General features: G+C 40.7%; 1 protein-coding gene across 3 annotated transcripts in view; it reads left to right on the top strand.

Moving 5' to 3' along the window:
• The first annotated feature begins 596 nt into the window (after nt 1-596).
• The window catches only part of LOC147222154 (semaphorin-3F-like), a 59,435-nt gene continuing 36,892 nt past the window's right edge, over nt 597-23,139 (top strand). For all 3 annotated transcript variants that reach the window (XM_086167856.1, XM_086167855.1, XM_086167854.1), the window contains exons 1-2: nt 597-985; nt 2,331-2,495. In XM_086167856.1, the coding sequence (XP_086023982.1) occupies nt 2,378-2,495 (118 nt within the window). In that variant the 5' untranslated portion in view covers nt 597-985; nt 2,331-2,377. The remainder of the gene's footprint in view (nt 986-2,330; nt 2,496-23,139) is intronic.

Raw genomic sequence — 23,139 nt, 5'->3', positions numbered from 1 at the left:
AACCAGTTCTCAATAGTGCTTTTCTCTGGATTTATCCTCCTAAAAGTGCTCTTAATGCCCACTGATTATACCCACGGTATTCACTGATCAGCACCGATTTCATGCAGACATATAGATACATTAGCTGAGATAGTAAATTTCCAGTAAAAATGGGGTGGAAGGAGGGGGGGGGGGGGGGGTCTTGTCCACATTCACATTCATTTCAATCATTTACATTATTCTGGCATCTCATGCTATTTTTAGCCAGTAAATATCATTAAGGCGCACATAAACGGATTTCTCTAAAGGAAGTCATAGATGGTGCTTTCTCTTCCTCTGTGCGTAAAAAGAGCATAGACGTTCAGCAAAAAAAAAAACAAAAAACAAAACATTTCTGTTCCTCCGGTCCCTCCGCCAGAGTAAATCCTCGCCTCCGCGCTCGGCTGATGGGCGGCCCGGCGCGCTGCTGCCCGCCCCGTGGGTGTGTTCACGGCAAACCGGCCTCTGCATCCACCTGCTGACGCCCTGCCTCCCCACAGTCAGTCAGGAGCGCCTAACTTTACGCAGCGTGTCTGGACCTTTCTTTCCAACCAACGGAAAAATTTCGTCTCCAGCTGTTTTTTTTTTCTTTTTTCTTTCATTTCATTTTTTTTTTTTTTTTTAATTTGATTTACTTTTTTTTATTTTCCCAACAGGATGTGGACCGTGATCGAGTCAGATTAACTCCTCGTCGTCGGTTTCATCTCTCCGCACCGAACGGGAGCGACCGCTTGTCTCCCGTCTTTGCGCGCTCGCAGGTCCGGAGGGGCCAATAAACCGGCGCGCACAGGTATCGAACACGGACTGTGGAGAAGCTGCGCCGGGATTTTACATTGCTTTTTTTTTTTTAATTTATTTTTCTAAATGGTTTTAATCTGGAGCCGAACGTGACCGGTCTTTTGGAATTGGTTCGATCAGTGATTTGGACCTAAACTAAGGTCTATATCCGTAAAGCTGTAAGGACAAGGTTGGTCACATTACTTTTATATTCTTTCTCAACTCATCTCGTCTTATTTTATACAAGCTTACCTCTCTGAAAATGACTACAATCAGTTACACCCCCTCTTTACGACGACATGTTTCATTTCCATTTATAACCAACCTTAACCACTATTTGCTCTCCAGTTTGCCGTGCGCTCCAGTTCCACACCAGACCGTTTCCAGTGCACGCAGCCAACGCTGCCAGTCTGTCACACGCTGGCTTCAGCCTCTACATTGTTTCATATATTTCTCGCTCAGAATTAATCAAAATTGTCTTGTGGAATCCTTTATTCAGCCACCATTATGTTCAGCAACTTATTAATATTAATTAAAAATGTGATTTTTCATCTCATTTCTCTCCTGTGTATATTTCCATGTGTGGCCCCTGAAGCACATTTTGACTGATAAAACCCCTTTTACTGAACTAAATGGCGTCATAAAAGTGGATATTTATAGATTTGTAATGCAGAAGTAACAGGCCCTCTACATGGTTTGTGTCTCTTTGTCTCGTACGCTGCTCATTTACCAGCCACATTTCGGTTAATTTCATCTGCTTGTGTGACTTGGCTTCTGTTTCAGAATAAACAGCTGGTTGGTTAACAAATTGTCAGTAAATAGTAGAGGTTTAAACAGCTGGTTACGGTCATAAATCCACTTCGGACGGCCAGTTTTTCGGAGAGAGGACGGCGTCTCAGCCCGAATATGATAGAGATACATTCGAGATGGATGTTCGATCCAAGCATGCAAGAAGTGGCAGTTTAGGAGGTCGTCTGGCAGAAGAGAAGGAGGTTGTGAAGAAGCCAGTGTTGTTGTTGTTGTTGTTGTTGTTGTTGTTGTTGTTGTTGTTGTTATGACGGGAACAGTTGTTGTCTGAGAGGTTACCTGCTACTTGGGCATCCCAACATTTGAAGTTTTTGTATCTTGCTATTTGACAGCTGACCACAACTGTTTTGTTCAAAAAAAAAAAACATCTAAAGATTTGAATCATCCATTATTTGTTGGGGTTGTTTCTCAGTCCAAACTTTTTTTTTTAAATTTCAAGTAAGAATGACAGCCCTTTATCATCTTGTTCGAGATGAATCCATAATTGCAAACTAGCCCACGTGCTCAGTGTCATGAGGCAGGAATGTGTCCGAATTCATGGAGAGGAAAAGAGACACACACACACACACACTTGCACCCATCTGGGTGGGTGTAATCCCCACATTAGCACTAATTTTACCTGGCCGGGTGGGCTTCTCGGCATGTTATGTAACTAGTTTGCAAAAATACAGACGGTTTTCGAAATCACGGGATACATTTCCTTATGCCTTTTTTGTTTGTTTCTACAGATTTGTTTTTTTTATTTCATCTGCGATCGTTCGCTGGTTGGTCGACCATGCAGCTGGACGGTCTGTGGATGATCCACACCCTCCTGGCACTGTCCAGCTTTGCTCTGGGGAACCCGATGAGCAACGACCCGCTGGCCACACCTCGCGTCTTCATCTCCTTCAAAGGTAAGCCTTATTTTTCCCTCTGACTCCTTGGTTCAAACCATTTTTTTTTTTTTTTGCTCCTTCTGTTTTGGACTCCTGGTTTATTCAAATATGAGATATTGATGATACGGTGTTTGGAAAGAACACATTGAATTTTTTTTTTTAATCTTTTTTAAAGTGGAAGAACTTTGAGTATCAGTCTCTTATGCCTGCCATGACCGAAAAACAATCATAAGATTATGATTGGACATTACAGTAACCACCAGATGCTTCCACCGACACTTATTATGAAAATACAAAAAAAAAAAAAAAAAAACATTGTGATACATTGTGATATAGCTGAAGCCCTTTTGTTTGGTGTGTACACATTAATAGTAATTAATCAAGATGCTTTATCTTTATGTTCAATCATTTTCATTAAAGAATCCCTGAATAGGAGCCACATAGGGAGAAAGCATAATCAGGAGCATGTAATAACTCTATGGCCATTATTTGATTATTCCATGGTGAGGTGTGTACTCTAGGGCCTGTGTTTTGTGTATTTTGCCGGTTGTACAGATTAGAAGGAGATGGGTTGCCGGGGTCTATGTGGGTGCTGAGTTAGAGAAGGTATTATCAAGAGCAAATTGCCAGGATCAGCCAAGCAGAGCGACGTCCCCGAGGCTCGTCTCACTTGTAGATGGAGCCTTTGATTAGCATCCAGAAAAGCTAAGGGACCGAGCAGCAGCGCCCCTGTTTGCTTTTGCTTTCCATTTCCCACCGCTCCCTTGAACAAGTTGACTTAATTAAGTGGACCGGCAAAGTTCATTTTTGAAGGCATTTTCCTGCTTTAATCAAGAAGGATTTAACACATCAGTGAGCACCACATCCAGAGCTCAGCAATTCCTTTTCTATTTCTAAATATCATTTTTTTGCCAGCCTCTCACACACTGTGCCGTTTTCAAGAGACTTGTGTGTCTGTGCGTATTTGTGCATCCGTGTGTTGTTTTTACTCTCCGCTCCGCTGCGAGGTGACTCACCGGGTGCTTTTGAATAGGCGCACCTTTGATGGCTGAACTCAGCTGAAATAATTCAAAAGCAGCAGACTACAGGCATTATTCTTTGGGTTTTGAAGCAAGGTGGAAAATGCCGGCCTCTTTTGCTTACCTGTGTGTGTTTGGCTCTCCGGTCAATATGAATTTCACAGTCTGCTGCTGCTGCCTCTCTCTGAGGAATCTACCCCCCTCATTCAATATTATGACTTTCTCTCCCTTAATTGCTTTTTGAGAGGCCCTTGTAGTCCTTACCTTGGCAAGCTGGCTGCACGTCCCCTGATACGATGCGATGTGTTTAGTTTTTGCTCCAACTGCCCATGAAGGCAGTTTTCATCCAAGCTGCAACTTAAGTGGAAAGCAACGCATCAACAAGTGCGGACAGGAGGCATTTTTATTTATTTATCTATGTGATTTTTTTTTTTTTTTTTTGGGGGGCGGGTGGACTATGAGACTGTTTGTTAGTGCAAGGGGATCAAACACCGTGATCCCATGTTCGTCTGAAAGAAAAAAAAGAAATCCTCTCTGAGTTGCATGTTCCAAACTGATTAACTTGGTAGCTGAGGAGCGAGGTTAAGAACCGTGACCTCCATCTGGGAAGCCTTCGCTCTCCTACGAATCCAGGTAGAGTAAATCACGGGACCGAATTACGTTACCCAGGCTACTTGTAGTGTAGGTTTTATGTCCGCCATTATACTGAATAACACCCATGGCAATATGAAATCGCTTAAACGATATGGGGTTAAGTTGTTATACGTATCTACGTATACGCATTTCAATGAGATTAGAGTTGGTGAGCCGTAGGGATAAACTTTGGAAGGAGACTTTGTTCAGGCTTATCACATATTCTGCACCACTAAGCTGAGGAGAAAGGGCAGAGTTAGCAAAGCCTGCCCGAGTTTAGACGGTAAATAGGTGTAATCAATGTCAGATGAGAAACCTGAGTGTTTTTGAGGAGTGAGGAGTGTGTGTTCGAAAAAAAAATCCACCGCAGATAATCGGTTGACATTTAAAGGTTAGTTGAGACAAGACCACTGTCGCCACGAAACCCCAGGAGGTGATTCCTATCAGTCTACCTGCAACTTGAAGCTAGACGATGTTAAAGTGTTATTGTGACCAGTTTGTCAGGTACTGAAACATAACATACTTGATAGCGCTTCTTTTCAGTTAAGATGTTTTTTGCTAGACTATGAGTCTTTCCTATGACTGAAGTAAAGAATTTTAAAATATATATATTTTTTTACTTAAATATGATGTCATTCCTTATTATTTCTCAGGGAAATCCCGCACATGTGTGTTATTGAAAATATATGAAATACTGATAAATCTGCTGGAACCAAATACCCAAACAACTGACTATTTCATATACTGTGGATTCACAGTATGAGTTATTATAAGGCAAATGAATTAATCTAGATTTCTTTATAAGTTTAAATTTACAATGTGACCATAAATACAACGCTTGTCTCAGATGACTGGTGAAATCTTCATGTGAAAGGCTTGCGTAAGAGTCCTGGCACCCCTTACACTCAGTTAGTTATGTGCTTTTGTATCCTAAATCTATTAAACATGTCTAGTTTCCCTCCTATAGCTCGGCGTGAGGCGCACACACTGACAGTAATACATTTCCTGAATGGCCAAATACCCCAGGAAGTGTAACATTGCTGTTTTTGGCCCACATTCCCTCTATGACATATTAGAGTTCATGCATTAAGCAGATACAAATCTAAATCCATGGTTAAGGCTCTTCTGTTTCAGCTTTCAAACCACACATAAACCTCTGCTTCAACTGGTCTATTGCACCTTCCCGCAGTTAAATACTGCACTCCCAGAGAATTCTACATCTGCAAATTGCCTTTAGATTAAAAAAAGGAGATAAATGTATTTATTGATGCATGGAAAATAGGAACATGGCACCCAAAGTAGGTTGGCATAGTGAATGGACTTCATGTGTAGAATTAAACTGGATTTTTTCCAATGGTAAACAGAGGGTTTTGTCAATGGTTGCAAAAAGGCATTGGATACAAGTTGACGACAACATTTTTCTGCTTTGCCTGAATATTTCGCTAACACCAACAGGGAAATGCTGATTCGATTTATAGTAATTTTTATGATAAAGCAGGAAACTCTTAAAGGGCATGACTCCCTTTGGATTGTCAAGTTCTTATGGCATCTTGGACGTATCAGAAGATCACTCTGCAAAAACCAAGGAGTTAATTCAAGCTTTAGGATCCGACCTCTAGTCTTGTCCGCGTCCAATACGTGGCCTCCTTGCTGTTCTCTAGAATTGTGAGCATGAAGTTCAGAGAGAGCAATTGTATATCGTAACTAAAGTCCCTTACAGTTTAATGGGAGAGTGACAGAGTGCAGGCGTATTATAGTAATTGACTTCACACATAGTTATCAGTTTAGTAGAGAGGTGATTGAAATAAATACACCTCAGTGGGTCTATGGTATGCATATAAAACAAGGTCCATAGATAACATTTCAAAGCTGAGGAGTAAGTCACTGGAATTCGACTGGGGTGGCAACATCTGCTGTTAATGAAAGCTGCCTTTTTCCTTTTCCATTGCAAGACTAACTCGTATCTATCCAAACCCTCTGAAAGCTGTCAGTGACCGTGGGATTTTGACTGTCCTTCTGTTGCCATGTGGTCCCAAATCGCTCCATAACCTTACCAGCTCGTCTATCATCCAGTGACCTCGCCTTGGCGACAGAAGATCCCTCGTCTGCACCGCTCCCGTTTTGCCCGACCGAGCTCTTCTTCTTTTTTTCTTTTTTTCTTTTTTTCTTTTTTTCTTGTCACTCTGCTTTTAGTCCTTCATGGCGTCTTCGGTGCTGTCTGTTTAAAAGGGTGCGCATAGTTCAGTGTGACACAATGATGATAAAAAAAAAAGCAGTACAGCAGTGGGGAATGCAAGTGCAAGTGAGATGCTTGTTTGTCTTATGATTCTAAAAGAGCAAAAGATTTAATTTAATCAATTCTGGGTGATTTTAGATACAACAGACTGACCAAAAAAAAACAGCAACTTTGGTTTCAGGTGGTTTCACCAGTGAGAATATGGTCATAAATCCTACGTTTTGTTAATAATAAATTCTTGACATTGAACACTTTAAACAAGGGCTTTAGTGAGAGTGCTTACATTAAGAGAAAGCAAGTCGTTCAGAATAAACAAAGAGGCAGAGCCGAGAACCTCCCCTGTTATAAATTCTGGCCCCGAAAAGTCACATAGACGTGATCTACAGCCGAGGGTGGAGTCATTTCTTTTGTCGTGGAAGACGGTGGCGGTGTGACACAGTGGTACTCTCACCTTTTCTCACTGAACACCAATGGGATAGAAATGGCTGATCCAACAAAGACAGAATTATTGACTGTGACCACAAAGGGGAACAACCTAAAATAGCCAAACACCACAAGGATTAAATCAATCTCCCCGCCGCCCCTCCCTTTAAGAACAATGAAGACCAAATCCACAGGAACGGCACCAGAATGTGGGTCAACTTTAGCCACAATATGCAGGCTAACCACTGGTGGAGCAGGTGGCAGTGAAACCCAACAGTGCCCTCTCATCATTATTCCAAGTATTTCTCATCTGCAAACACCCAGTGATGGGCTAACAGCACACTCCTATTTTTACTCCTTTGCAAAGTCTTTAGTCTATATCAAATGTCAGTGAATGTGTGGATGGGTGGCAGTGCAAAAGGTTAGAGATACCCCTATGGGGTTAAACACCAGGCATTCTGTTGTCAGTCCCTCCTTGTTCTGTGCCAGTTGCGCGCGTTCTCTTGTCTTATTAAAGCCTCGGACTCACAACAGAGGAGGATTAAATCTGAAAAATGTGAGTTGCAACTCAGCTTCGGCACAGCACATATCCATACAAGGGGATAGTTGTCTTTACGCTGACAGTTTGAGGTTGGGTCATCTTTGGGCTTGTCTTTTTACTGCCTTCCTGCCACTTACAATAGTAAATGTTTAACAGTTATTAGTGTTGTTCACACAATATATTCCGGTGGTTACTTTTGTCTTTTGTGCTGAGAGACACATACACCAATGGCCATGAGAAACTCACGCTCACAGAACTTCTGATCCGATTGGATGACAGTAAAATTCTACAACGGAGCTGAACCCAATATGCGCTTATTTAAGCATAAATTGTTTCTTTGTGAAACAAACACGTCTGCCGCTGAAATTTTCCCACTGCCTCTTTTGGTTTTCTTGTTTCCGGGGCTAATTTGCCTGATACCTCATATACCGGCACATTTTCACTGTAAACGTAACGATGCGTTTTTCTTTGTGAAACCACACGCAGAAGCCACAAAACCACTGCCACAGAAGTCTGGCAATGCCGACGATGATCACTGTTTTTTTGCGGCCTATATCCCTCCGGCCTCAAATTAACAACTGACAAAGAATTGAAAAACCGCGATGCTTTAACCATGTCGCAGACTTCGGGTTCTCCACAAGTTATATTAAGTGTAAAAGTCTTTTCTCTCAGCTGGCACACAGCAGTTATTTGAAGCGCTGTGGTTAGCTTTTGAATACAGGCGGCAGGGCGGTGATGGCAGCTGAAATGCAAACGCAGCTTGGTCCAACGCAACTTTCACTCTGATGTGATCCAGCTGTCAAGACTGTCACTTTATTGCAAGGTTCCCATTGGCGAGAAGCCACCCTGAGCCTGATGCGAAACATTGGCTGAATAGGTGTGGAGTGGAAAGTGGATGTTGAACCAATAGGAGTTCCTGGGTGTGAAGAACGGGTCCGAAAAGTAATGCGTCCGGAAGGCGCAGCGGCGTCGCTTGTGGAGTTGTAGTGTAATTCGACTCGCGTTGAATTTAAAATATCAACTCACGGCAAGCAATGCTATGCAGGCGTATCATTTGAAATGCCTGAACAGGAAGCTGAGAGTGCTGTCTTTTAAAATTACTTCACCGATATATATAGTTGGGACATCTTTGTAAGAAATGATGCTAATTTCGTGCATTGAGTCCAACCTAAATGCACGCTAACCCACCACTATGTTAACCCGAATAAATCAAATGTCGTGAGAATCTTGATGTTTTCCAGCTCGGCCGCCAATACGCTCTTTCTATCAAAGTAAAGGTGAAACCATCCCAAACTGAAATTTAATTACTGATCGGCCTGATCGGGTCTTGCAGATTCATGGGTAATGATCACTGATGTTGATCAGTAACCGTCATTCCTGACGTATTTGTTAAATCTTCCAGTATCCACAAGGTGACACATCAGTCCGTGATGATCGATTATCTGTCCAAACATGTGCAAGTATGATATAAACCCCCGGCCAGGTTTGGTAAATCACCGAAAGGATCACAATTCCGATCTGTCGAGAGACCAGACGCTACATTTGAGCCGCTATGGCCCGAGAAGTGAAGCGGCCCATCCTCAAGTCCTCGTCCAACTCTTCCTGAGCAAGACGCGGGGCGTGTAACTACATCTGGTGGATTCTGTTTCGGTTTACGGCTTACGTGCTCGAGAGTTAGTAAGTCGGCAACCTTGTAAAGCAGACAGTACCAAAATGCGTGACGAATGAATGTGCAATACTTCTTTAAATTCCTTTCAAATTTGTGGACTCTCAGTCAGAATTGCAAGTAGAACACATTTCTCTAATGAGCCGTGTTGAATCTTTTCATTCTCACCATTCTCCTCATCAGGTGTGTGTGTGTGTGTGTGTGGGACAGAAATGTGAAGCTCTGTCTTCACTGTAAATAAAATCTTGGTCACAGTTTTATTTCAAAGCTGTCAGCCAAATATTGCGTTTCCCACCTACAGCTGAAGCTGCAGTGCCTGGAATATTTTATTTTATTATTGTCTCTCTTTAGATTTCCTCTTAACTACACACACACACACACACTGCCCTTCACAATAAGCCATGGATCAAGTTATTGTAATGGATTTTTTTTTTCATATATTCACTTGAATTGCTGGATTCGTCTGACATGTGGCCGCCAGGTTTTTAGGGTATTATACAATACAGTGCTTTGGTGGTCGTGATGTTGGATACAAAAGGTAATGGTATCCCTGATGGCTTACAGCTTCTCTTTATCTGGCGTCTATCCAGGAGTTATTGGCTATATCATCCATTTGCAAGTGAGGAAATAGTGGAAGCACTAGTTTCTTTTGTTCCACACAAAAGAAACAGAAAGAGACAGAGTGCCCTCTTAATATGGAGCAACTCGTCTTTCCATTTCTGCAGTTTTTGTGTTTCCTTCCTGTCACACAGGAACAGTGTTCAAAGTGCAGCCAAGATCAGGGTATTTAGGATTCCTGCCATGGTAACACTACCCTTTTTTTAGCATCCGCAGAAAGATGGTTGTCTTCACTATGTGTTGTTACCTCTTAAATTGGGGTTGCACGGGTGGAACACCCTCTTGAGTCGGGTTGCAGGCTCTGAAATAGCACCCCCACCCCGGTTGAACCGAAACCGTCTCTTTAAAAATTACGGAGGACCCTGTGTTGTCCGACCGTCTTGTGTTTCATGGATGGTTGTTGGATTCCGCATTCTTACAAACTCTTTCTCACAAGGCTGGAAAATACCAGCCGACACGTCTAAATGCCGTGAATCACTTTCTCAGCGCGCATGCAGTGTACAAGCATGTGGTTCTGCATGTTTTCATTTAATACATTGCACTTTTCCTCAGAATTTGCATAAAACGGCTAAATTATAGCAACCATTACACACTTTGCTGAGTTGATGCAATTATGTCGCATGTGGAATGAAGGCAATTATGTTGGAAGAATAAATGATTCCACATTGGAAAGCCAAATATCAAGATTGCACCGGGCGATTTTCTTTTGGCCACACACTGTTTGATAGTTGAAAGGAGGTGCAATTTTACCTACACACATACGTTTTTTTTCTATTTTGTACAAACTGATTTTATGTTCCCTATTTACTGGAAGGTAATTATGAATATGATTTTTTTTTTTTTTTTTTTTTTTTTTTTTTTTTGAACTCCGATGTTGGTTGTTTTTTATAGTGGACTAATTAATCTTTCCTTGGGGGTTCGTGTCATTTTTCACCGATTTAAACAGGACATTATTGGGAGTGGATAAATGGAATATTTAAAGTGGAGGACTGCCAATGTTTGTGTGTCGCCACTGGGACTGCACACAGTAAATACTTACCGCAGATTCTTTAGGCCAATTACATTACATTACATTACATTACATTTGGCAGACGCTTTTATCCAAAGCGACTTACAATAAAGGACATAAGGACTGCAAATAACACTTGCAAATACAAGATTAAATTGCCCGGTAGAGTAACGGCTCACACAGAGTAGTCATGTTGCGCGACCCAACTCGAACCGAAGTTTAATAAAGGTGACCTCCTTTGTCTGTACAGGTCGCCTCTGTCTTCAGTCAGAAGACAACAATTGCATTTCATATTTGGGTTATTAAAATGGAGATGGTATTGTATTCGTGCTATTAAAAATGCTTCCCTCAGTTGCTGAACAGATCAAACAGCCTTGACTTCGGTGTCCAAATTTCTCACCTTCCTCCCGCCTTCCCTTCGACTGGCTTTCTGTAGCAGCTCATATCAAATTCAGAACTCGGTGCTGGAATGTTTCCCTTTGAAGGGATCTGCAACCCTTGTACTTATATGCTGTGGCTCCGGCAATGTTCTCCACCCCCACAGCGCACTGCGAAGACGAGCGTCTCCGTCTATGCTCCTCAAATTCAAGTCATCACGTGTTCATTCTTGTTCTTTTCTTTCAAATTACTTTAAGTTTACTCGTCTGAGTTTCCCTTTTTGGAGCTTTGGGCTTTAGAATATGCATCTTTCTCAAAACACTCTCTTTCTATTCAACTCACTTTTATTACTCAGGTAAATTGAGTGGAAATTGAAAACGTATTTTCTAAAGGAAACATGGTGAAGGATGAAAAATGAAATGAAAAAGACCAGACAAGAAACAAGGATATATGAACAGAATTGTAAGAAGTGAGAGAAGTGTATAGAACGCTCGAGTTGCATTACACATAATCACGTTCCACCGTATAATGGGTTCTTACAATGGATTCCAGCTCAAAAAGCACGGCAATCTGGGACAAAGTTGTATCATTCCCACGAGCCACAAGAAAACTGCATATTGCTTAACTGCAGACATCATAATTAAGTCAAGATGCCTGCTTGATTTTTATGATTTATTTATTTTTTTACTTGTGAATATACTTCTGTACACAAGAAGATGACATAAAATTATAGGAACTGTGGCAAAAGTCATCATTTTTTTTAGTCTAAAGAGCAACAACTTTGAACGTCGCACTTACAGATGGTATTCTAAGTTCTTTTTCAGGTTTCTGTTAATGGACTTTTCCATTTTTTTCAGCTATGGATTAAGAATGGCACTGGTCTGAATGAGGACATTAGATGTATGATATAGATGATATAGTGAAAAAAGTATATGTCTCAGTTCCCTCACTTCCACAACTCCCACTTTTCTCATTTTATGTGACAACTTGATATATCCAAGTGTGAGTTTTACTCATCCCTGCCACTCATTTACTGTAATGTTCATAGTCACTGTATTTCCCATGATATAGATACAAATAAGATAAAATATTGCTATTTACAAGTGGTAGAAATACTATTGCAGTTATGTCATTACACAACACAGGAGATGTTTGATTGTTCTCCATCACTTGCGGCAGAAGATTGGCTGATACATGAGAATTTCTTCAAAAGGTCGAGTCAAGGACCTGATCCTGACCGGGTAGGTCAAGTCCAGAGCCTCCCTCTGATTTACAGCCACACCATAATTTCTCACCTTCTGTCAATAGAGGAATTAAATAACAGATGCAGCTCTCCGCCTTATACTGACGTGACTCCTCTGGCACTTATATCCACCATGCCTGACACTGTAAAATTAAAGTGATGCGAGAAACACACACTCAATTTTTATATAGAGTATCCTGCAAGTGAAGGTGTCGTGCATGACTGTCCTTTTACTTGCAGTCGAAGCAGAAATGTTTGATGACGTACTTTCAGCCGGAACAGATATGTCACACTATTAAAGTGTTGAGAAATAGAAAATTAAGATGCGGTTCCTATTTGTGTTGTATTTGGTTAAAAACATTATGCAACATTTTGTGTAAACACCTTGGAGTGTATTACAAACTTTAGCCTGGGGAGATGTTATTGTTTATATTAGGAGTGGCAGGCGTACTTGCGAAACGGGGCTCGGTTAGCATGTTTGGAGCAGGTGCAGTGAAACTAGTTTGGCAAAAGTTTTTCAAATGTTTACATAACAACGGCTGTGTTTGATATCAATCTCGAAAGATAAAACAATGATAAGAAAAATTGTGTGAACCTTAATCTGACTTAGGATAATAAAATAGTTAACGACACACATTATAAATATTCATTACATTACATTACATTACATTGCATTTGGCAGACGCTTTTATCCAAAGCGACTTACAATAGAATATAGAATACAATAGAATACAATAGAATACAAATATTCATCTTTTGCACAGATATAAGTATCAAAATATTTCAAATATGACCATGTTGCAAAAAATGTCTGTTTGAAGTTAATCTGTATTTATTCAGGTGAGCACATATTGTTGATTAAGCTGGATTATGTACATATGAAAACAAACAATAACAAAAAAGGATCCGGACTCGGAATAGTTTGGCAAGTTAAACATGATAAGATACACAGAGAAGCTTTCCAGCTGCCTCCATTCAGTGTCAAATTGTTTTTTATAGCAGCAGAACACATCATCGACTAATGCATGTGCGTAAGGAAGTAGTAGACAAAACATGCAAAGTAGGGCTAGACTAGAGAAAGCGCAGGGTAAAGTGCTCTCCGCGCCCACCTTTCCAGGCCGGTCTTTTTAGCATGGATTTTGCCCTGCTTCCCTCCTCTTCTCATCATGTAGGTGGCTTATGATGATGAGGTTATATAGTATTTCAGTATTTCTAAAGGGGAAAAGAGGCTGTTTGGAAGACACGTTGAAGAGTTTAGTCCATAAGAGTCCTCAGGCGTAATACAATGCTTGCACTTTGATGCTTTTGTTGTGTTGCGGTTTTGAAATGCTGATTCCCCGATCGCTGCCTCTTGCTTGTTTTGGAGTAGGTGTTAATTGCAATGTGTGTGGATGGACTCTTGTTCACATCCATTGAGTCTTGGTCAGGGCCAGCAGTGACCCCCTGGCAGGCTGCTTTTGTCAAACGACCCATCCTCTTTGGCCCTTTCCTGCAGCGGTGCCTCTTCTTGATGAAGAAAATGGGGAACCCTGGTATGCAATACCCTTGTTTTGGTGTTGTTGTTTGGCGTCTCCCACACACATTTCCCCATGCGGAGGTCTTATAGCCGCAGGGGCGTTTGTGTAGGTTTGCCTCTTATTCACAGAAGTTCATTCACATTCTGGGAGACCCGGGGGTGGGCGTCAAACTGGCATCAGGCCTTTTTTGTCAATGAATACGGCACACAGCGTCCCGCAGGTCTTTCTCTGAGTGTCCTATAGATTCCTCGGACCAGGTCGAAAGAGCACTGTTTTGTAGCGGCAAATGGAAGACGGAGGTGTAGAATGGCGATGAAAAATGAGGCCCTTTGATGAAGGGTAAATGAAAGTCAAGAAGATGAGAAGACGGTTTATCCTCCAACCCGGCATGGCGTGGTGCCAGGCCAGAAGGAGGCGATGTGTTGTATCAGGGGGCATGTTTCTGAAACTTTTTGGTAATGCCCCAACGTTGCTCACTTTTTTTCAGCCTGTCTCAACCGCTCTTTGACTCTGGGATTTTCTCGCTCGTCTGAATGAGATGCCCGTGCTCTTGAGCTCTCCGGCCGCTCATTGTTTTCTAAGTCTTAAAGTGAGCCGAGGTGGTGTTACTGCGTGTCCCGTCTGACTTCCCACTTCACGTCCCTCAAAGCAGGGGTAATGAATACTTTATTGCCATTTTACCATGTAGATCTTAGTGTCTGTATTTAATTTCCCCCTAGGGACATCCTGTGGCGTTTCCCAGAGTTTTTGGGGCAGCCTACTTTGCATTTCCTTTCTGTGAAAAGACAAATGGGCCTCGAGTCCGGGATGAAGCGCTCTGACAGAGGGAGGGCAAGACCAAGAAAAGGGGGCAGAGAGAAAATAAGCGAAGTAGGCCGGGTACAAGCTTGGATTTCACTCCTACGACTTTCTCTTCCAGCTCTGAATCAGTCCAATGTCTCTCTCAAGGGCTACAGTGTGGATCAGGTTTCACCCCCACTCTTCTCTCACCTAGGACATGCCTGTATTTTATCTTCCAGAAAGAGCACTCAGTGAGGAACAGTGCTTCAAAAGGTGTAGAAGATTATTTGATGACATACCGTGCTTGGCTAATGCAACAAAAATCGTATGTGTTTGCAATATTGTCTCAGCCATCTGTGCTGTCAATACGTTTCTTTTGAATTTGTTGTCTGATAAATGTCGACGACATATTATTTAGATCGGACATGTGTCTGCAACCTGTCTAAATATACAAAGAGGCCGACGCCAAAAAAGGGTTCATATAACTAAAATAATAGCCGCGATGTCATGAGTATGGGAATGTGTATCGAAACCTAAAGACAATACTTCATCTTTCATCAGATGGGCTGATAAAACCAAACAATCGAAGCAATTAAAGTTCAAAAACAGCCAAAGACATGAGACAATGGAACCATATGTGCATTTTTTTAGACCCAAAGCAAATTATGACTTTTCCAGTCCTGAGCATAATTGTCTTTGTCACATGGTGTTGATGCGTCAGCAAGCTCAGGCATCAGTTGGATTTATCTGTTGAATGTGAGACAAGAGAACTCCTCCAGAGAAGGTACTGATTCCCTCAAAATAGGGCATTTTTTTTACTTATATTTTTAGCAACCGGCATGCTACAAAAAAGATACAAAAAAAAACAAACCTTACAAAGCCGTTCGAATAAAAAGGCCTTATTATGGGACGGTTGTTATTATTGCAAGGTTTGCTTTCGGTCCAGAACACTTGCTTAGCTATTTGGGAAGATCATGGTTTGGTTGAAATAAGTTCTGTGGTTAACTGGGTTTGCTGACACACAACAAAAGAAACCGTATGGAGTAAAGCTGTCAAAACTGGACAAAGATGGGTTTTACTTTGAAAAATCAAAACATTCCAGGGTGATTATTTTTAATATCTATATTTGCATGAACCGAGGTCCAGAAAGTAAAGTGTGTTTCTTGGTGGAAGCCTCCTGTGATGGTGCAGTTAGTGGTTTTTGTGAAAGTTGAAGTGAAAACCGAATCCAAACCAGACTGTTTGGATGGATGAAGAGCAATGGGTCATGTAGGTTGTTATCTTTGCAAATCTCTTTATATGTCCTCAGGGGCCCAAGCGGCAGGGTGGAAAGATAAGATGGAGGTGATGGAGCTATTTAATTTTGAATTCAAAGGTATTAAGGGTCCGCCGTCATGTGGAAAGGGAAGAAGAGTGAAAATAAACTGAAAAAGCGAATTCTTCTTTTAATTTAGTATTGTCATTGGATTGTTTGAACCATTAATATTTCGGTAACTTTACCAGCGTTAACTACTGCCTTGTGTGATCAGCCATTCAAATATGGTCATTATTGCAGCTGCAATTCTTTTACTGCTGCCGCTACGATGAACTTTATCATTTTAACTCCAGTCGGACAATAACTGACTCATCACCTATCTTGCAGTGTTTCTCTTTCTGCACCCGTAACTCTGTCAGATGGATCTCAGTCATGCAGTCCAAGTGTGACGAGTGTTTGCTATTTTAAAACCTGTAATTAAGCCAGTTAACCTCTCCTTTTTCCATCACAGTGAACAGCCACAGATGATTTCCAAGGGGTCCCGGTGCCCACCGCTGTCACGCAATGAGCCTCGCGGTGAGCGATGGCTATTTAATGGCGGCTCAATGCGAGGGAGTGAAAAAAAAAAAAGAACTTCTTGCAAATGAAGCCAACCTGAGGGAATATCTAAAAGACCGGCAGAAAAGGCTGCAATAAATGAGCTGCCCTTGTTTTCTTAAGTGTGGAAGCAGCATTGAGCGAAGGTAATTGATCGGAAATAATTAGCGGCAGAGAGATAAACGATGGTTAGGTGAGATGTGGTGCTTTTCGTGACACGCTGTCGGGATAAAGTGTACGGTGAATTATACCCTTCAGGAAGTTTCTTTGAGGCTGTAAACCCACGGTGAATCTCATTGTGATGTGTTTGAGGGTCGATCATAAAGGTCTAACGGGCCCCGCTGTAAATATTGTTTAAGAACAAATGTATTTTTTCATGTCTAACAGTTTTTTTTTCTTTAGCACGAAACATTTTTTTGTTTGTCGGAAAATATCGCTATCACCCGCAATAGGCAAAGTCACAGTAAAAAGACTCAAAGTTTGAGCTCTTACATGTTGACACAAGTAGTGAATATACAGTATATTGAGATCCAATTCATAAACACGAGAAGCAACACATCCAGCTGAAACAAAGTATAAAATTTTCCACTACTACAGATGTGTAACAGACCTTCTAGCCGGACTGAAATTGGTGTTACAAGACAACTTACAGCTGCGTTGGATGTGTTTTCACCTGGATTACCCTATTTTTATAACCTAGGGACAATTACATCAATACAAAGCTGTGCGCAACAATAGAATGTAAAATGCAGCCACTAATGCAAACACCAGCAGGGACTTTAGAGCTTGCTAAAAAACACATGAGGAAAAAAAGAGGCTGGACATTAGAGACTTACAGCTAAATCAACCTCAGGTTGAGTTATGACATATTCAATGTGCTGTGCTGACATCAAGTTCAGCAAAGTTTTCTTGTAAAACTGATGTTTTGACAACTGGCATCAGGATCACGTTTAGTCATGGACATCATGCAGCTCAGATGAGAATGGATGCATTAGTGCCCTTCTTCAGTTTTGGGGGTGTCACTGAAAATAGGGTTGTGAAAGATTTTAAGTCAGCACATTCCCTGCCAGATCAACGTATCACGGCTTCCAAGGGTTTGTCACATGTTACATGACAAGCGATAATTGTTGCATGCGACCTCGTTGGCTTCGCGTGTCATATTGTGGCAGAGCAGAAGATCAGACGTGTTTCTTTAACTCCAGACGAAAAGTAATGTTTGTCTCTGTCCTAACTTAGATGGATTATACTATATGATGACATTTATTATGATTTACACAGCCGAAGGTATCGCTTCTGGCTGATGCTGGGGCAAAAGCTTGTGAAAGCCCAATAAAATTAAATCGGCAAGGGAGTACACACCATGGGACCGTTAAATTATATGTTGCTTTATATGCTGAGTTGCATATCACTAGTTTTTTTTTTTTTATTTTCCCCTTGTTAGAACATGTAAGGAGGAGAGAAAACCTCATAGGTTGCAAGAATCAAGTTCTATCATGTTCTAAATGAGTAACATGCAGGAACCAGGGTGGCTGATTTGTGCCGCCATTAGCCCGTTCCCAGCTGTGGCCAACCTCTGCCCCCACGTTGCTCTCAGCCAAAGCACGTTACTAAATAGTCTCTCTTAGCAACGAGATGCTTGGCAATGATCGCCTCTTGAGATGCAAAGTAAATTTTTATCTGATGATCAGAGTGAAATCACAGCTATGACAAGAGCTGTCATAAGTCTGCTTCCTGGCTGACACACCTAATAGTCCTTTTTAATTCTTCTTATGAACAGCGAGTTACTGACATGGATGCTTTCTTTTCTACAAAGTCTGTTGATAAGAGGGCGGACATTATCATTCTTTCTGTATCGCGCTTTTTCTATTTCCGCCTTCGATGTAAGATACAAAGCTGTCCCAGCGCTCTCTTTATTTTATTTTCATTGTCTGCAGTGTGACAGACACAATTTTTGTCATTCAAAGTGAGACTGGCAAAAGAGAAGGACATGAAAGAAAGGCATCAACACAGCATCGTTTCCAAGTCAAAGCCGTAGGTGCCCGTTTTTTTCGGGTGCATCCCTTATATTCTTTTTTAGAGAATAAACTGACCTTGAGGCTGATTGTGAAAAATATTATACAAAAAAAAAAAAAAAAGAGTCCTTGCCAGCCGTATATCTACACTAACCTCAGTGGGCTGCAATGCCAGCAGGTTTTCATGATTTGCCTTTCAGGCGTAACAGGAAACCCACTGCTGTTATGAAAGTGTTTAGCATTTAGAACCATAAATATTAAGTAAAATGAACATGGGATGAATATGAACTTGCACAAATATTCACAAATCTATCCACGGTCTTATTCTAATACATTGCCACCAGACACCACTTTGCTTAAGAGAGATTTGGATAATATACCGCATCTAAAACACGTGACAGGTATGCTTGTAGTATTTTCACAATTTGATGTGTTTTATTGTTGGGTCTAATTCAAGCCCTTGTGTATTTTTCTTTTAAATGTGTTTTTGTCTTGTTTTTCCGAAAACTGTTTGACATAAAAAATCAACTTGTCAGCAATCAGTGCTTGTTTAACTTCTGTCTGAACAATTGTCACACATGGAGAGCCTGACAAAGTCACACTGGAAATGTTTTTTTTTTTTTTTTTTCTGCTGCTGCATTTGGTAATTTGTTTTTTTTTAAAACTGCAAGTTTTATGTTGGAGGTTGGATGATTTATAAAGCTGGAAGTCAACCAGACTTTTTCTTGCCAAACCTTTTCTGCACAATTTGTAGTTAATGGGCTAAAATATGCAACATTACTGGCTTGAACCTGCAGTGCTGAAGTAAACCAATTAATCTCCCTGTATTCCCAGCGGTGATATACAGCAGTTAATTGTACATTATTATTATTATGTTTTTGTTACTGCCTGTATGTCTATCTTTACTGCAGTCAGTATGATTTCACATAAAATTATGGTTTTGTGAAACCTAGCAGAAGCAGAGCCAATCCCAGTAGCAGATAAAGGATTCTCGTATAACTGTCTTCATGAGTTGCTTTATATCTGTTTTCCTGTAAATACAGCAATTCAGGTGAATTTAAAACGATAAGATCTATTAATGTGTTGGATCTTGCACAGTGCTTGATAAAAAGTTGATTTAAGAGTGCTCTATTTGCCTTGGAGGAGGTCTGCGCTCTCCGAGTACGCCTCTTGTTCTCAAATATTTTCTTTGTGGTGAGGTCTTGCTGGCGGAGATACAAGCCATACATCTCTGACGAATACTCAACATTCTCCCGATAAACTTGCCTGGGGAAGCAGATTACTCTCTCTGCACCACGAAGATCCCGGGTAGCCCCTGTTTTGACTTGTCTTACTTAATTGCTGTGTCAATTCAAATTTTTTTTCAGGAACATCATGCAGGCGGGGCAGGTATTGTGAGAGTGTGTATTGCCTCCAGCCTCGGTGCAGATGGAATATGTGAGGTCGGGGTTGAGGGGTATTAATTGTTGTGTTCCCATTTGTTTGAGTTAACAAAAGATAGGCACCTTTATCAAGATATGCACACTCAAAAAAATGGTTTGTGTTGTTATTTCCCTGAGGTGACAACAACATAAACAGCACTATCTAGATATGAATGGAAAGATAGAAAGCCAAAAAGGGAAACAAAAACAACTTTTTTTAGTCAAGTGTCCAAAAGGGGCCGGTTTTCAACACACTGATAAAAAATATCAGGTTTTTAACCAGGCTGGGGAATTCTAATTTATATATCTGGGGTTTTAAGAGTTGACCGAAAGAACAACTATATTTGGAATTGGATGGAAAGTCCTTCCACACAAGAAAATGCTTGAGGCAGTTTGCTTACACAATCAAAATTGGTATGAATTCTATCTCCATGCTGTGGCGTGTATTTAATGCACACCCGTGGGGCCAAACAATTTTGATTCATTTTGGCAAAGTGCAACAAATATAATAGTTTGAGCCCATTATGAGATTTCAGCAAACTGACAGCTAATTGCAAAGTACTTCAAGAGTAAGAATACAGGCTCTTTAGAAGTGACAGGGATAAAGATTGAAACGTGCTGATATGTTCAGTCCATCACTTGTTCCAACACACCATAGCTCCTTGAAAATAAACAAAGCGAAAACGAAAAAAAAAAAAAAAAAAAAATCTGTCTCAATCTTCAACAACGCAGATTGACCCTATAACCCATAAAAATCAACAAAATGAATACCAGCATGGCAGATAGTATCTCGAGTTCCTTCCTCTTTTACCTTTATTAGTAAAACCAGACTTGAATTTCATCCCCCGAGTACCTGTCGGAACACGCAGGAGCCAAAATGGACCTCTGTGTGTTTTTCAACACTGCTTTTTGTGATGTGATTACCCAATACAAGAGAGGAGCCCCTAAAATCCCTCAGAGCAGAACTCTGGCTCAGACAGGGATGAAGCAAAGATAACTACAATTATCTCATTGATATGAAACCCTGAAAATATTTCCACACTCCTATACATTTTTTTTTCCTTTCTCCTCTTCCCGCCCTAATTTGTCTTTCATTTTTGTCTCCAAGGAAACCGGATAAATAATATCTGGAGGCATGTAGTCTCCAGTTTGTATTGAACAAGGATGCCTCCTCTTCCACGACTTCTTTACCAACCAGAAATTCACTGTGAACAATAGCCATATTTTAAAAAGCACTTTGCAACCTATACTTCTGAGTTCTCCTGTAGCTCATTTCCGGCTTCCAGCGCCGCTCACAAGGAGGGCTGCAAGGTCACAGACTAGGATATCCTGCCTGTCAGTCAAATGTCAGGGGCTGTCAGATATGGAAGTGAGGAAAGGCTGGCTGGTCATTAAAATCTCACAGGGAGGCTGAGTTTTGATTTTGTCCAAACCGAGTGTATTTCCACGGCTGTCAAACTGTCTGGATGCCTGATGTCACCTCAGGCACAACAGTTAAGAGAGGCAGGTTTCCTGTTGCTTAATGAGAGGGAATCACCATGGGGGAGGAGGATGTGGGCGAAATCTGGCTCTTCACTAGAAATGATCGCTATCTATAACCTTTCTCAGTCGTCTGTCCTGCAGTCGAAGTGGGGTCATGTAGATTAATATTCTGACCGGTGAACGAAAAAAAAAAAAAAAGAATTTAATGTTATTAACAGATGCTGCACATGATTTTACTTTGAAAGAAAAGATGCATGTTTGTGCTACTTATTCTCAATCTTGTCTACGTCATAAAACCATAAGAAGTACGTGTGAATATTATGGGTCGGGAGGGAAATTTGATACAGCATATTATTGTGATGTTTTGTACCTGTTTTTATTTTATAATAAAGCAAAATAAGACATTTTAGTCTGCAACAGGTGCAGCATGGATGACACTGCTAGCCTTATTTGTTTTGCAATCAAGCTTCTGGCATTGAAAAATAGAATGGCAAAAACAAGCCAAGAACTTTAAACTGTTGTTTATCTGAAATTTACAAAGTGTTGCTTTTGAATGGGAAAACGCTAATACATCGTGATATTTTTCAAAATGGCAATGGCATCTTACAAAGATCGAGGATTTTTGTGCTTACTACTCCCAGTAAAGATCACCTAGCAGCTCAGCATTGCAGGCCCTCCTAATACTTTTAAACTTTTAAGTAACAATTATGAAACATAGGTCCTGAAATACAATGCGTTAATTACCTCAAAAAATTGTGTTTTGAGAAAAGTAACACATTTTAGTCGCACTTTAAATTCCACCATGGAATATTTCTCAGTGTATGAGTTCCTGCAGAACAGATTACACCGACGCACGGTGTGATATTATGAGAGTGATAATATCACTATAGTGAAGGCACATGAGACTACATTGGTTGAAGAGAAATATGAATATAAGAAAATTCCAAATGGAAGTATAAACAAAATGCCGTTCTTTGCACTTAATGGAGGAAGGAGTTAAACATGTTGGATATAACATGCAGGTTGGTAATATTAGCTTTATATGCACTGTGGGTTGATAATGTCAGCTTTGCTTCGGAAGACAACGGCATTGCTGACAGGAAGAGGTAGAGGGTTGCCAGTCACCAGCCTACAAAAGTATTTTCTTTAAATAGTCTAATAAGTATTTTCAATCAATACTGAATTCAGAAACTGCTTATTTTTTCCTTTTGTTTAATTTTGTATGGATGATTACATACAAAATAATGTTGGTATATTTATATGATCATTAATTATTTTAAAGTTGAAATAAAATGCTCAAAAAATTTAAATATTTAAATTGTAATTTTTCATTTTGTTTAATTTACAATGATACCGAGTTGGCCCAGGCATAAAAAATTAAATAAGAAATGTGGCTCGCCAGCCAAAATAATTGCCCACCCCTGTCTTAACCCTAGAACACTTAAGTTAAAATAAGTAACACCATCACTAATGTTGAGTATATTTTACCCAATACAATATCCTGGATAAAATACAGTTTTCATCAATTTATAGATGGGCTGATGGGAGGAGGGAAACAAACATACAATTAATAACATCAATGAGCAACCTGAAGCTACCTTAAGACCCATAAAACTCAGACAATGGTAACACAATGAAAATCACATGACAAAAATAGTGTGGGTGAAAATCACCCGACGTTATTGTTCTAGGGTTAAGTTCACATCAGATAAATTGACCGATTCACTGGTGGACCGTAGACCACTTTCTTTTCCATGGTAGAAGATGGTCAGGCGTTATGGGGGCCAGCAGATGGATTCAGCTGATGAGCATTACCAACTGCCATCCAGAAA

Source organism: Fistularia commersonii, chromosome 21 (assembly GCF_037954325.1).
Source record: "Fistularia commersonii isolate RoL2024-O1a breed Wild chromosome 21, RoL_Fcom_v1.0, whole genome shotgun sequence".
Classification (NCBI taxonomy): Eukaryota; Metazoa; Chordata; class Actinopteri; order Syngnathiformes; family Fistulariidae; genus Fistularia; species Fistularia commersonii.
The sequence above is the reverse complement of the archived record's forward strand: the minus strand, read 5'-3'. Positions and strand labels throughout refer to the sequence as shown.